Source organism: Rhineura floridana, chromosome 2, assembly GCF_030035675.1.
Source record: "Rhineura floridana isolate rRhiFlo1 chromosome 2, rRhiFlo1.hap2, whole genome shotgun sequence".
Taxonomy (NCBI): Eukaryota; Metazoa; Chordata; class Lepidosauria; order Squamata; family Rhineuridae; genus Rhineura; species Rhineura floridana.
The window spans coordinates 232,964,240-232,980,533 of NC_084481.1; the positions used below are offsets into that span (position 1 = coordinate 232,964,240).

General features: G+C 47.6%; 1 protein-coding gene across 1 annotated transcript in view; it reads right to left on the minus strand.

The window, feature by feature from the left end:
• The window catches only part of NID2 (nidogen 2), a 76,473-nt gene that overhangs the window by 56,354 nt on the left and 3,825 nt on the right, over positions 1–16,294 (minus strand). The window contains exons 2-3 of the mRNA XM_061612543.1: positions 14,556–14,861; positions 5,435–5,661 (exon numbers count right to left, since the gene is read on the minus strand). Of these exons, the coding sequence (XP_061468527.1) occupies positions 5,435–5,661; positions 14,556–14,861 (533 nt within the window). The remainder of the gene's footprint in view (positions 1–5,434; positions 5,662–14,555; positions 14,862–16,294) is intronic.

Genomic DNA, 16,294 nt, shown 5'->3' on the forward strand with positions numbered 1-16,294 from the left:
AAGGTTCAGAAGAGGGCAACCAGAATGATCAAGGGGATGGAGCGACTCCCTTACGAGGAAAGGTTGCAGCATTTGGGGCTTTTTAGTTTAGAGAAAAGGCGGGTCAGAGGAGACATGATAGAAGTGTATAAAATTATGCATGGCATTGAGAAAGTAGATAGAGAAAAGTTCTTCTCCCTCTCTCATAATACTAGAACTCGTGGACATTCAAAGAAGCTGAATGTTGGAAGATTCAGGACAGACAAAAGGAAGTACTTCTTTACTCAGCGCATAGTTAAACTATGGAATTTGCTCCCACAAGATGCAGTAATGGCCACCAGCTTGGATGGCTTTAAAAGAAGATTAGACAAATTCATGGAGGACAGGGCTATCAATGGCTACTAGCCGTGATGGCTGTGCTGTGCCACCCTAGTCAGAGGCAGCATGCTTCTGAAAACCAGTTGCCGGAAGCCTCAGGAGGGGAGAGTGTCCTTGCACTCGGGTCCTGCTTGCGGGCTTCCCCCAGGCACCTGGTTGGCCCCTGTGAGAACAGGATGCTGGACGAGATGGGCCACTGGCTTGATCCAGCAGGCTCTTCTTATGTTCTTATGTTCAAATTAAATAATAAATAAATAAATAAATACTGCCTCCGACAGTGGAGGTAGTAGAACATAGGCATTGTGGCTCGTAGCCATTGACAGCCTTACCCTCCATGCATTTGTCTAATCCTCTTTGTCATCCAAGTGGGCAGCCATCCCTGCCTCTTCGTGGGAGCAAATTCTGCAGCTGAACTAAGCCATGGCGTTTGCTGGGTCACCTTGGGCCAGTCACTGTCTGTGAGCCTAGCCTACCTCACCGAGTTATTCTTATGATAAAGGGGTGGGGGGTGCTCCACATCCACATGGGATGCGATGGGAGTTGGAGGCCAACAATTTCTGGAGGGCGCCACAGTGGTGACCTCTGCCCTAAGGAGAATAGCAGCTGTGGGCTCCAGAGGTGTCCAGGGTGAGATATATTAGTCTCAAGGAAGTCAGGAGATCACAGCATCAGGAAAGAATCAAGGGAACCTCTTACACATGCCCTGGGACAGGAAGAACAAGGCAGCCTTTAAAAGAACTGAGAACGGAAGAATTTCCTCTCCTGGTGTGGAATAAGTAGATAAGATGCCATTCTGGGAACAGGAAGAGGGCGGGGGAGTGTCCATGTGTATTACCCATAGCGACTTCTTCAGTGATGGTTGCACAAGACATTGCATAAAATCCAAGTCACAAAAATAGCTGGCGGAATATTCAGCTGCAGGTCCCGGAGCATATTGAAACAAACAGGGTCTCTCTCAGCAGCCCCTTGTGCACCTCCAAGGTCACGCATTTCCACACATTCCTCTCTCCTTCCCTCATGTCAGCCAACTCCAAGCCGGAGAACAGCTGGCATCTGATAACAGTGGGAAATGTATACGGCAGCTGTGGTTTTACAAGCCCAACTCCTCAAGTTGGTCATGTTTCAAGGAAATTTATATTAAAAAACAAACAAACAACCACCTCCCAATCCCAGAACTGCCGCTAGTGCCAACTTAGGCTGCTGCGAAGCATCACGGCTGGAAATGATGGCTATGTTGTACATCCACTGTTGGAGGCAATACACTCCGGTATACCAGTTGCCAGGAACTGCAAGTGGGGAGAGTTGCTGTTGTGCTCAGGGCTTGCTTGTGGGCTCCCCTCTGGGACATCTGGTTGGCCACTGTGAGAACAGGATGCTGGACTAGATGGGCCCCCTTGGGCACGATCCAGCTGCAGGTCTCTTACATTTTTTCATCTGGGTTCCTGAGCACATTACTCATTATAGGAGATGGTCTCTGGAGGTAGGAACTTTGAACACCACTGCCCTGAAACAATACCCTTTTTTATGGAACCTGGCACATTCGCTCTCAGACAAGGAGGAAACCGGTCGAAGCAGGATGCCAAAGAGGAGACCCTCTGACTTAGTTGCTTTGATCTTTTCCCATTGTTAAGGGTGCCTCCACCAAACTAGGTGTCAAACGGAGTTACAGTTTGCATCACTTTGCAATAACACAACCAGGTCAAGTACAGGACATGGTCAGTCAAAAGAGTGACTTTAGCAGGTACTTTCTTGCAACGGTTTGCAACAACACTGCCATACGTGAGGGATTTTTCCCCACAGTGCTGGCCTCTCTTTGAACCCAAATTTTAAATGGGGGAAAGGCAGCACACATATCCCAGCATACACAATGTTATTTAATGAAACAGCCACCTAATACAAACAAAATCCAATTTGACATCTGACTCCCCATCCACGCTGGGCTCCAATTTCTGATAAAGGAGGTAGGCATGCCTGACGTTAAAGAGCGCAAGAGGTTCAAAATTCAGTCACTGGGGCTGAATTCTGATTTTTAAAAAAATCAGAATTCAAGGCCAAATTCTGTATCCAGAAAAGGTGGATTCTGCACCTTGTAATGAGTTAGGCGAATATGCATAATTTGTTTCTTTTTTTCAACATTTATTTTGCTCCTGTTAGGCATGGAGAGGACTCAGATATTGCCCTCTGGAAATGTGTTCAATGAAAGCTGAGATTCTGTGAAGGCTGGATTCCACACCCAGTGTCAATTCATTTGTTTGCATACTGCAGTGGTTTCCAGACTGTGATGACACCAAGTTACTCAGGAGAGTCAAGTGCAAAAAAACTGCGAAAGTATCTTTCAAAAACAAAAACAGCAAAAAAAGAGATATTTCTTCAAACAGCGCGGTTCATTCACTAGCACTAACCACCTGGATGACTTTAACAGGGGTTTACACAAATGCTTGGAAGATTAGGGTACCTATGGCTACTAGCCACAATGGCCATGTGCTGCCTCCACTGTCGGAGGTAGCATGCCTATGAATATCAGTTACTGGGAACTCCAAGTGGGGAAAGTGCCGTTGTGCTCATGTCCTGTTTGTGGGTTTCCAGTGAGCACCTGGCTAGCCCTTGTCAGAACAAGATGCTCAACTAAATGGGCCTCTGGGCTTATCCAGCAGGGCTCCTAGATTTCCTTCTAGCTTCAATTTATTTAATTAATTTATTTTATTATACTTGTATACCGCCCCATAGCCGAAGCTATGGGTCCTTTCCACATCAGCTTCTCTGGCAAGGAGCCTTTTCCACTGCGACACCCCAGCTATGGAGTACCCTTCCCTCTGAACTCCAGTTAGCACCTGCAGCGCTGAAATGTATGTGCTGGGTTAAAACCTGGTTGTTCATCCAGGCCTTTGGGCTGCAGTTTATCTGACCTTGTACAATGTGCTGTTTTTATCGTGTGTGCATATTCTGTATTGTGTTGAAGGTTTTCTTGAATTTTCTTGTTATCCACTGTGAGGCGGGATAAAAATTGACTAAATCAATCAGCCAGAGAACTGGAACATAGCAAGCTGCCTTATCCTGAGTCAGACCACAGGTCCACCTAGCTACACTGACTGGCAGCGGCTCATCAGGGTTTCAGGCAGGACTCTCTACCAGCCCTATGCGGAGAAGCCAAGGACTCTGCATGCAAAACAAGTGCTCTTCCACTGAACTATGGCCCTCCCCTGTTAAGCCAAAAGCAGAAAATGGCAAGCATCCCAAAAGCCAGAAATGAAAGGGGGGGGGAATCCCAAGATTCTGGAAAATGTGATGTTTATTTTTTAAAAACACCAACGTGTTTCAGCCACAATATTGTGACCACGATAGTGGTTGTCTATCATTTCAAGCAACCTTGCTAGAAAAGAATATCACCGACCAGTCCATCCCCTGACGAAGGCCAGACAACATAGTGACCGAAACAGGATTCTTGGGATTTCCTCCCCTTTTTTCCTCCCCTGTTAAAGTCAAAGAGGAGTTTCTAGACTCAAACTACCTTATACCAAATCAGACCATTGTTCCATTTAGCTCAGTACTGCCTACTCTGACTGGCAGCAGCTCTCCAAGATTTTAAGCGAGGGACATTCCCAGTCCTACCTAGAGATGTGAAGGCCTCGGGAAAAAAACTGTTGTTGTTTTTGGGCTTTCCCATCTCTGGCCCTACCCAGAAATGCCGGGGATTTAACTTTGGGTGCTCTGCATGCAAGCCAAATACTAGTGTTCTAGGGAGTGCACACTGTTGATACATTCACTCTCTCTGAATCAAAAGCGCACCTTCAAGAACACTCAACGCTCTCCTGGCTGCACATTGCGAGGGAAGGATCCGTACAGGTGGGCATGCCGTCTTAATGACATAAGAAGAGCCTGCTAGGTCAGGCCAATGGCCGTTCTAGTCCAGCATCCTGTTCTTGCAGTGGCCAACCAGGTTTTTATGCTGTTGGAACCTGCCCTGGGACCTGATGGCCACTGTGCTTCATACGTCGGTAACTTCATGACTGAACGACTGTAATGTGTTCCAGAAGCTGCGGCTGGCACAGAATGCTGCGGCCAGGTAGCTGAGTGGAGCGCCTGGACATGCACATATTGAATCTGTGCCGAGGGAATCGCACTGACTGCCAATCAGCTACCAGGCCATGTTCAAGGTCTTGGTGTTAACAGCTAAACAGCTTGGGACCAGGTTATCAGAAAGACCACCTGCCCCTGTACAGACCCCATAAGATCACTTAGATCACCCAGGGAAATTCTACTTGTGGGCCCGCAACTTACAGAACATCGCGGGGTGGGGCCCCAAAAGTGGCATTGCCCTGTACTGTGGAATGCCCTTCTCTCTTCCAATTAAGTAGAGAGGTAGTTGGCTCTCTGACACTGGAGGCCTTCACAAGGCAGCTGGACAGACATCTGTCAGGAATGCTTTGATTTGGATTCCTGCATTGAGCAGGGGGTTGGACTTGATGGCCTTATAGGCCCCTTCCAACTCCGCTATTCTATAATTCTATGATATGCGAAGCAGGAACCATCAGACGTTTCAGACATCCGGTAAAGACTTATCTTTTTGCACAATTTTTCCTTGATCCACAAGACTGGACCCTGTTCTTATCTGTATGAATCCCCGGAATTTCTGTTTTGTTTTTACATGTTTTTCTGCTGCCGTTTTTTTGGTTTACGTTCTATTTTTGTTAATGATAATGATTTTTTATATATATTGTCACACCGCTTAAGAGATTTTTAAAATATTAATATTGCCCAGGCTGTTCTAGCTTCCTCTGACATGCTCTGAGGCCTCAGACGCACTGAGCAAGCAGCAATATAATCGCTCTGGTGCAACGGAGGCCCTGGTGGAGCTTTGCCTTTTCAGATACCAGAGCCTGCTCCAAAGCGTTTGGCAGAAGGGGATGGATTCCTCCCACTCTTCAGAGCAGACCTGACCTCACGCCGGGCTCTTCCCCAGCACTCCACTGCCAAAATCGTCAACAATGTCAACATTTGGAACACACCCACAAAGAAAGAAATTAGACACTGGAACTGGTGCCTTGGCGGGGACCCAGACAGCACACCAACAACTTACTGGTAGAGGTTTTTGACGGACTGCTCGCTGCTGGTTACACTGTGGTATGGGCCTTCCTGCCGCTGATAGTCCCCTCGGCTGAAGCCGACGCGGGCCGGGAGTTCCAAGTGGACATTGTACGATTCCTTCGGGCGCGTTCCAAAGAACTGGATCCCATCATCAGGGTAAAGGAAGAGGACGTAGGCATCCGAAGGGCTGTAGGCCAAGACGGCCTGGAAGGTGTTACGCTGCGGTAGAGAAATGCGGGAATCACACTCCAGCGTCTCTAAGGCAGAACCACAAAGACGCCAACATTCATCCAATCCAGACCAAAGCAGAGAACGTGCATCGTGTAATAGCTTATGGGCACGTCCCAGATTTATGTCTCACCTCTCCTCTCACCAGGATGCCCCCTATAAGCCTCAGCCCCTCGTCTGCAATATGGGGAAAACATTGCTGACCTCCCTTACACACAGTGGATGTTGGCACATTAGGGCGAGTAGAGCACTGCCCCACAACAAGCTCGCCGTCTCCCCGCACAAATCCCCCACCTGGCTCTCTTCTTACTTCCATCCAGTCCAAAAGATGGCCCAGGCTGTCAGCTTCCTCCTCCTCAGTGATGTCTTTGCAGAACCTGGCAGGCAGGAGGAGGATGGGGACAGAACTAGAATCAGTTGGCTCCGCCTGTCATTGGCTCTGGCTCCACCTACTGTGGGGCTCCCTGTCTTCCGCCCCACTAGTCCCAAAGGGCACCAGTTTCCACTGCTTACAGGGCTTTTTCTAAAGGTCTACTGAGACAATGGGCGTAAAGGCCAATGAACACTCTGCGCCAGGGATGGATAACCTGCGGGCCTCCAGATATTGCTGAATTACAGTTCCCATCAGCCCCAGCCAGCATGGCCTGTGACCAGAGATGATGGGAGTTATCATAGAATAGCAGAATTGGAAGGGACCCATAAGGACATCAAGTCCAACCCCCTGCTCAATGCTGTTGTGAGCTGGAGTTCAGCACCACCTGGAGGGCCACAGTTTAGTCATCCTTGCTCTATACAAAAAATAATTAATTAAAAAGCTAAGGGTGGAATCCAACACTGCAAAGGCCACACAGTGCTATGATAATCTAGGGCCGTGTGGTTCATGTGACCCCAGGATTGCCATAGAACTGCCACACTGGGTTATCTGGCACAGAATTTATTTATTTTAAATGCACCATCTTAAGCCACTCAGCTTTCATTTTAAAAGTAAGCAAATGAAAAACACTTCCAGTGGTAAACAAAGCACCAAAAGGTTGGAATCCAAACTGCTTCCTCCAAATGGATTGCAAAGGGGCTCCCTATAACTGGTGCTCCCAGCGCCAGTGGGGCTCCCTCTCAGTGCCAATCAGCTGCCTGGTGTCTCTGGGAGCCGGGCCCTACATGCAAAGGCCTTTACTGCATAACTCCAGTGAAGGAGCAAGCTCTGCGTGGGCAAATTCCATCTCTTCTCCTCCTTCCCAGAGCCCTGTTGCTCAAGAACCTATAAAACTCCCCTGCTTGGGATCATTTATCTTTTCTCCCTTCTGCATTATCTCCCTGCCTTTCAGTCTTGACCCTTCTTCCTCCAGCTACAAGTTTTGGCGTTGGGGGCTGGAACAGAGATGTTAATTTTTATAAATAAAATTATTTCCCCCTTGGGGGCTGGAACAGAGATGTTAATTTTTATTCTAGTCTCCGTCAAAGCCAAAAGAGGCTCAAGAAATGCAACGTTTGATTCCCAAAAAAGGGAGAAGCTGTGGATTCAAGCTTACTTGGAAGCAATCCCTCGGACTTAGTCCTAATGCCTGGGCGGAGGCTGGTTGTGGAACTCAATGAGGAGGATGCAGAACTCCACACATGCTCAGAGGCACCTTACTTTATTATTCCTTATCCTTATTTTTTTCTCCTCTCCTCATATTTTCCAAGATGGATTTCCTTTCCTTTCCCTGTTGACCTCACCATTCTCTTCTGCGCTTCACACTCTGTCCTTTCCATGTCCTCTTTGCCTTTTATGCACCATCACCTTGAGACCCGGGTGTGAAACCTGCCAGTCGAATCGGCCTCCAAGACTACTTTATGAGATCCTCGATAGCTCTGCCAGATTTTTACCAATGTGAGGCAACACATCTCTCTCACAGTATTTTATATATGATTATTTATCTAGTTGCAAGAGTGCAGGAAGCTGCCTTATCCTCAGTCAGGCCATAGGTCCAACTGACCCATTGGTACCTACACGGACTGGCAGTGGCTGTCCAGGGTTTCAGACAGTGTTTACTTAAAGTATTTATGAGCTGCCATTCACCTAAAGGTCCCAGGGCAGAAATACACATCATCCAAAACAAAAATTAAAACCAGTAACACTTGAAATGGTGTCCCCAAAAAATGCAGAAATTGGTTACACACAAAACCACCAGCTGCAACAGAAATTCAAAGGCCCAGAATATCTTCCCCCTCCATAAACTTCTGGGCCAAGAAGTGCAACTTCACCTGCCCACGAAATGACCCCAGTGTTGTGGTGAGTTGTGACTTAGAAGGGAGGCTGTTCCAAAGCCTGCTGGTTGTTAAGCCAGCTCAATGTCAAAAAGGCTAAAGTAATGACAACAGAAGATTTACGTAACTTTAAAGTTGACAATGAGGACATTGAACTTGTCAAGGATTATCAATACCTTGGCACAATCATTAACCCAAATGGAGACAATAGTCAAGAAATCAGAAGAAGGCTAGGACTGGGGAGGGCAGCTGTGAGAGAACTAGAAAAGGTCCTCAAATGCAAAAATGTATCACTGAACACTAAAGTCAGGATCATTCAGACCATGGTATTCCTGATCTCTATGTATGGATGTGAAAGTTGGGCAGTGAAAAAAGGGGATAAGAGAAAAATCAACTCATTTGAAATGTGGTGTTGGAGGAGGGCTTTGCGGATACCATGGACTGCGAAAAAGACAAATAATTGGGTGTTAGAACAAATTAAACCAGAACTGCCAGTAGAAGCTAAAATGATGAAACTGAGGTTATCATACTTTGGACACATAATGAGAAGACATGATTCACTAGAAAAGGCAATAATGCTGGGAAAAACAGAAAGGAGTAGAAAAAGAGGAAGGCCAAACAAGAGATGCATTGATTCCATAAAGGAAGCCACAGACCTGACCTTATAAGATCTGAACAGGGTGGTTCATCAGGACAGATGCTCTTGGAGGTCACTGATTCATAGGGTTGCCATAAGTCATAACTGACTTGAAGGCACATAACAACGATGCCGTGCAGGGATGGGAACCTCAGACCTGGAGGCTGAGCATGACCCTTCAGGGTTCTCTCTCTGGCCCTTGGCATTCTTCCCAGGCCACCGCCCTCAGCAAGGGTGGGGAACCTCAAGCCTGGAGGCCGAATGGAGCCCTGCAGGCCTAAGCAGCTCTCCAAACTCTCCCAGAGCCACGCCCCTCATGGGCCCAGCTCCGCACCCTCCTGGCCGGGCCATGTCCTTTGATGATGCCTCTTCTTTGCCTGAAGGGAGGATGGAAACAGGTGGGTGGGTGCATTTAGGAAAGTATTATGCTGCCCTGGGCTCCTACTGGGAGAAAGGGCGGGATATAAATCTAAGAAATAATAACAAGAATACTTTTAACCATCATGGCTTCCCCCAAATAATCCTGGGAAGTGCAGTTTGATAAGCGTGCTGAGAATTGTGAGGAGACCCCACTTCCCGTAGCTCAGTGGGCAGAGCGTCCCAAGTTCACTCCCCGGCATTTTTAGCTCCCTGCCTGAAAGCCTTGAGAGCTGCTGCCAGTCAGTGTACACAACACTGCGGTAGATGGACCGATGGTCTGAACGGGTACAAGGCAGGTTCCTATGGTCCCCTCCCAATGTCCAAACCTCCCTGGGAAGAGGGGCTGATTGTTAAAGCACTCTGGAAGCTGAGCTCCTTGAGGGCAACAGGGGTCTCCTAAAAACTCTCCGCTCCCTTAACAAACTACAGTTCCCAGGATTCTTTGGGGGAAGCCCTGACCATTAAAGTGGCATGATAGTGCTTTAAATATATAACGCAGATGGGGGCCTTACTCTACCAAGGTAAGAGCCACATCTGTTGCTCCACCCACTTATGACTCTGGCCCCGCCCACCACTGGTACACAGCCCCCAGAAGGTTGCCCATGTAGGACTGCAGTCCTTGCACTGCAATAGTCCCCCCTCTACAATACAGCGCCATCAACCTTCAAGGCACAGCACAAAGCGCAAGAGGACAAGTCTCTGCCCTGAGGGGCTTACAGTCTAAAATGGATAGCGTTACTATTTGGGGTATGTCCCCGGAAAGGCGAAAGGATTGTGGCCAACCCGCCTCCTGGAAGGAATCCATTCAGAAGGATGGTGCCTCCTCCAGCGATCACCTCACACCTCCTGAGCACTCACGCGCCATACTAGTGAAGGCCTGAACGCTAGAGAGCATCCACTTTATTGCAGAGCCGGAAAACAATGCCTCAGGCAGTCAGGCTGCATGTCCAAATCTGCGCCTGGAGAACTGGACGGCCCCCAAGAATGCAAAAGTTGGACATCTCTGCTTTAGCTGATAAGCCTTCCAGCAATAGCCATGGGATTTTTTCCTCTCTTGTAACAAGAAAAGCACCGCTTTTGTAAGTGCTAAATAAACAAATAAAACTGATAATATCACTTGACATATCCGAGGGCTGAGCCCTGGCTCTAAACACAGCCCGGAATAAGCCTCGGCTTTGCTTTAATGGAGAAGAAGAGAAAAGGGAACAAAAATCTCAACATCTGTAGCAACCACATTCCTACTGAACCTAAGAAGAGCCCTGCTGGATCAGGCCAGAGGCCCCTCTAGTCCAACGTCCTGTCCTCACAGTGGCCCAAAGGGAAACCCGCAAGTGGGACCTGAACGCAACAGCACTCTCCCGCTCCTGCAGTTTCCAGCAACTGGCATCCAAGAGCATACTGCCTCCAACAGTGGACAGCTTGACTCTCTACAGCCATTTAAATCACACACACACACACTCCAAAATGTGAAGCACAGACACACATTTTGGCTAAGGCTGTTTTTGTTTTGTTTTCGTGAAGACCTCTGCATCATATCACGAATCCTCAGATGGAAAACTACTGAGAATCAAGAGCATCAGCCACAACAAATGAAGCTGAATGACACCAAGGTTAAGAACGGAAGACACAAAGTGCAGGAACGCAAGGAAATGCAGAGGACCTCAAAGGTGCACGGGAGACGTCTACATTGCCTTGACGTATTTCCAGTTTTATCATTCTTCCTCAGGGGAGACTCTGATTTCCAAGAGACGCCAAACTGGTCCTCCACTCCACCCACCTCAAAATGCTTCTGTGCACCTTTTCCTCCCCTTTCACACCTACTCCTGAGTCCAGCTAGCTCAGTACTGGCCATTCTGACCAGCAGCTACTCTTAACATCTAAGGCAGAAATCATCCTTAGCGCAGCTAGCCAAGATTCTGGATCTGGAAATGCTGGTCTTCTCCTAAGAAAGGATGAGCTTAACGCCGAGCTTGGAAAAGTTACTTTTTTGAACTACAACTCCCATCAGCCCAATCCAGTGGCCACGCTGGCTGGGGTTGATGGGAGTTGTAGTTTAAAAAAGTAACTTTTCCAAGCTCTGCCTTCATTCATGCCTGTTTCAAACTAAACAGGGCATACAAAGTCATGAAAAGATGTCCACAGGCCTCGACCACTGGCTCCCAGCGGGACGCAGCGATTGGGAAGGGTTCCAGTTTCAGACGTCAGGCCCTTGACATTCCTGCCAGATATAAAGGCCAGCTTGTTGTCAAGCACACACACACACATGCCAGGCACTGAGCCCCAGGGACAGCGGCTGAGCTGTGTCAACAAAGCTGATTTTTGGGCTGAGGAGGGAGGATCTGGTCAGGTCACCTGGGCAAACAAGGTGAGGGGGAGGGAAGGTAGCAAACTGGGCACACAATCACTAAAGTCCAGGGGGTTGCCTTTCCGGCAACAAAGATTTTAGGTGCTGCTCCACTGGGAAGGTGGTTCTGCATAATCCTTCTTGCACCGTAGGGGGGCTGTGTGAGAGCACTCTCTCTGCCTCACTTTCCTCCAGCTCCCACATTCCTTTCAGCAGGGCTCGCGTAGGAGAACTTTCCCTGCAGATCATGGCCCTTACGTAAAGCAACAAGCTGCAGGTTTAAACACAGACACAGACACACACACACACACACACACACGATTAAGCCTCAGGTTTGCACAGCCTTTTAACCGGGGAAACTGACAGGCATGAGTCTCCCGGGGTCAAGGAACAAAGGGCAACTGCAAAGGTCAGCTGGGGGCTTGTTCCTAAGCCATTCTCAATGGACTCTTGAGTGTGCAACACTTGTTAAGAGAGAGCCAAAGGTCAAATGCCACCAGCCTTAAAGAGCCAGGGAAAAGCCGGCTGGGAGCAAAACGCAACATGGAGTCTTGGGCTGTTTATGGTTGATGCTGGGATTCAGAATCTCTCCAGGTGACTCAGGGGCCGGCCCTGCCATTGGGCAGAGTGAAAGGTATATTTTTAGGACCCACCCTGTTCCTTTGACTAACCCACCCTGAGACCTTAGGGTGAAGGGCTGGCAATATTATTATTATTATTATTATTATTATTATCATCATCATCATCATCATCGGTTATTATTATTATTATTAATAATAATAATAATAATACATTTGTTAAGACATATATGTGGAATGCAATTAATAAATAACTATAAGAATGATATGTTCCCACATTTAAAACACACACACACACCAGGGTTATGCTACATAGGAGGTTGTCTTTTACTGAGTCAGGTTGCTGGTCTGTCTATCTCAGTGTTGCCTGCACTGACTGGCAGCAGCACTCTGGGGTTTTAGGCAGGAGACATTCCCAGCCATATTTGGAGATGCCACTGGAGATTGAACCCAGGACTTTCAGCAAGAAAAGCGGATGCTCTACCACTGAGGATGCTGCCCATCCCTTAGTTTTCCACTGAATGATTATTGTTGTTTTTAATATGAGTGAGTCAATTGTTTTTTTAAAAAATGCATACCCACCTCATTACAGGAATGCAATTAGTGCCTTCGTTTCCTTACATGGTGGAAAATCTGAAACACGCCCCTCATTCCCAACTGACATGCCGATGAATCAGTTGGGAAGGCATCACACCCACCCACCCACCCACCCAAATAAAGCTGAGGTTAAAACGGTTAACAAAATAGTCAGACTTTCCAAAAAATGGAAAATCCTCTTGGCCTTTCCATAGAAGCACAGGAAGCTGCTTTAGACTACCAGACCATTTGTCCATCTAACTCAGTATGATCCAGACCACTGTCCTTCTACCTTGGGTCCCCAGACGTTGCTGGACTACAACTCCCATCACCCTTGGCCATTGGCTAAGCTGGCTGGGGCTGATAGGAGTTGTAGTCCAACAACATTAGGGGACCCAAGGTGGAAGAGCAGCACTTCTAGACCGACTGGTAGCAGCTTCCCAGGGTGAGCATTACTGGCCCCAGGACTTGTGCAGACTCCTGTGCCTTTAAGAATGGCTTAAAAGGAGGGGATCTGAACAGGGTGGTTCATGACAGATGCTCTTGGAGGTCGCTGATTCATAGGGCCGCCATAAGTCATAATCGACTTGAAGGCACGTAACAGCAACAGAACAAATTAAACCAGAACTATCACTAGAAGCTAAAATGATGAAACTGAGGTTATCATACTTTGGACACATCATGAGAAGACATGATTCACTAGAAATGACAATAATGCTGGGAAAAACAGAAGGGAGTAGAAAAAGAGGAAGGCCAAACAAGAGATGGATTGATTCCATCAAGGAAGCCACAGACCTGAACTTACAAGACCTGAACAGGGTGGATCATGACAGATGCTCTTGGAGGTCGCTGATTCATAGGGTCACCATAAGTCGTAGTCAACTTGAAGGCACGTAACAGCAGCTGGAGGTTCTACTCTACACTGTTTCTGCTTTTTGAAATGCAAAGCCACCCCTCCTTTTGCTGCCCGACATATCCGAACAGCACCAATGGAAAGCAAAAACACAGCCTAAGTTGAAGTTCGTTTTTTGTCTTCCAAACTCTCACTCAGACCCCCGCCTCCAATCAGAGTGGGGGGAGTCAGAGGTCCTGCCTCATCTGGCTCCTCTTGTCCTACGAGTGCACAAGCGCTGCTGTTCGAAGGTTTTCTCTCAGGCTAATCAACTTTTGACTTCCATCCCAAAAACAGCAGTAGCTCTCAGCATTCTGCGACTGGCTTTTCCCCCTCCATTGCTGCGAGATCCCAGCAGTCTGCCCGAGGGCTGCGACATAGGGATAATTAGGAAAGGTACTGAAAATAAAACAGCCGATATCATAATGCCGTTGTATAAATCTATGGTGCGGCCGCATTTGGAATACTGTGTACAGTTCTGGTCGCCTCATCTCAAAAAGGATATTCTAGCGTTGGAAAAGGTTCAGAAGAGGGCAACCAGAATGATCAAGGGGATGGAGCGACTCCCTTACGAGGAAAGGTTGCAGCATTTGGGGCTTTTTAGTTTAGAGAAAAGGCGGGTCAGAGGAGACATGATAGAAGTGTATAAAATTATGCATGAAATTGAGAAAGTGGATAGAGAAAAGTTCTTCTCCCTCTCTCGTAATACTAGAACTCGTGGACATTCAAAGAAGCTGAATGTTGGAAGATTCAGGACAGACAAAAGGAAGTACTTCTTTACTCAGCGCATAGTTAAACTATGGAATTTGCTCCCACAAGACGCAGTAATGGCAACCAGCTCGGATGGCTTTAAAAGAAGATTAAACAAATTCATGGAGGACAGGGCTATCAATGGCTACTAGCCATGATGGCTGTGCTGTGCCACCCTAGTCAGAGGCAGCATGCTTCTGAAAACCAGTTGCCAGAAGCCTCAGGAGGGGAGAGTGTCCTTGCACTCGGGTTCTGCTTGCGGGCTTCCCCCAGGCACCTGGTTGGCCACTGTGAGAACAGGATGCTGGACTAGATGGGCCACTGGCCTGATCCAGCAGGCTCTTCTTATGTTCTTATGTTATGACATACCGGGCAGTGGCACTTACTCGTCTGGTGAGCAGAAAACACTATAAGCACAAATGCCACAAGCCATCACCTCACCTGCTTGGAGGGCTCTGAGTTTTGGGCGACCTCTTCATAGGCTCCCACATTCTCCCAGGTAGCGATGAAGGTGTGATGTGGGGCAAAACTGGCAGCACTGGGAAAGCCAGCCTGGATTAGCTGGGCAGTTCGTTCCATCACCTCTCTGGAATCGTCCAGGCGGTAATAGATTTTGCCCCTCCCGCCGCTGGTGTCGATGTCCGATAGGAAGGGAGCAACAGCAGGGAAGTCCGTGGGGAAATCATCATCCACATACTGGGTCTCTCTGGGGAAGTCCTGGGTGGAAATGATCCCATTGGTCCCAACCTGTCAGGGAGCCAGGTCAAAGAACAGTCAGTAGAGCGATCCAATGGCAAAACACAGCTACCTGGGGAGAGAGACTAACAATTTGATGAACTGCCACTTGGAGAGAAGATTGTTACGAGAGCTTTAGGCCAGCCTTTCTCAGCCTTCGAGTCCCCAAATGTTGCACTACAACTCCCATCAGCCCCAGTCAGCATGGCTAATGGTCAGGAATTACGGGAACTGTAGTCCAGCAACATCTGGGGACCCAATGGTTGGGAAAGGCTGCTAGTTTAAAGGCTGAAGAGCCTTTTGCTCAGTGGGTATGGCACAATGACTGCAGCAGGAAGCCTCCTCGCATAGGGAAGTCTCCCTGGTACAGAAGATATGCAGGACCCAGCAACAGCAGTTGGCAGCAGGAGAAGAGAGCGACTGCATGTGCCTTCACAGCCCCTTTCACCATGTTTACCCTCTGCATGCGAGGAATGTCTGGCAAGGGCTAATCTTTCATCCTAGCTAATCTTTCATCTCACATGGGTGTTGTGAGGACAAAATGGGATAATCCTCACATTCAGCATCCTGAGCTCTTTTGGAGGGCGGAGGGGACACATAGGTGATAAATAAGAAGGGGAAAGAGATTCCTTTTAAGTCTTATCACAGATTAATTTCACAGGCTACCCTCTAATTCTGATGAGTCAGGCCTCAAATTCTAATGTGTTGGGCCTTTAGGGTGGTGGCACCTACCCTTTGGAACTCCCTCCCTCTAGACACCAGACATGCACCATCTCTGTTGTCTTTTTTTGGCACCTATTGAACAATCCTTTGCTCAACAAAGTTTTTCTAGTGAATATCTTCATCCTATTCTAGATACTGGATTTGAAATTTCTTTCATATAAGAAAGAGAGCCAGTGTGGTGTAGTGGACTGCGACCTGGGAGACCAGGGTTCGAATCCCCACACAGCCATGAAGCTCACTGGGTGACCTTGGGCCAGTCACTGCCTCTCAGCCTCAGAGGAAGGCAATGGTAAACCCCCTCTGAATACCACTTACCATGAAAACCCTATTCACAGGGTTGCCCATAAGTCAGAATCGACTTGAAGGCAGTCCATTTCATTTTCATATAAGAAATTGTTTGATATTGTACATGTTTTTGAAATTGTTTGATACATGTTTGATACATCATTGTTTTTTTACATATGCAGTTGTTTTTATTGTTGACGTTTCATGGGAAGATTTTTTATGGGAAGCATTCATAAACTGAATCAAACAAACAAATCAATGTTTTAAGCCACTCGCAAACATTTAATGAGTAAGTCATAGCTGGACAGGAAACAAGGAATATGGTAAAATAAACTGTCAGGGTGGTTAAATAGTCAATTTGTTCCAGATACCAGAGAGGGTTTTTTTATTCAGGGAAACTACTAATGACCAACCTGTGTGGTGAGTTCAGCCAGGGG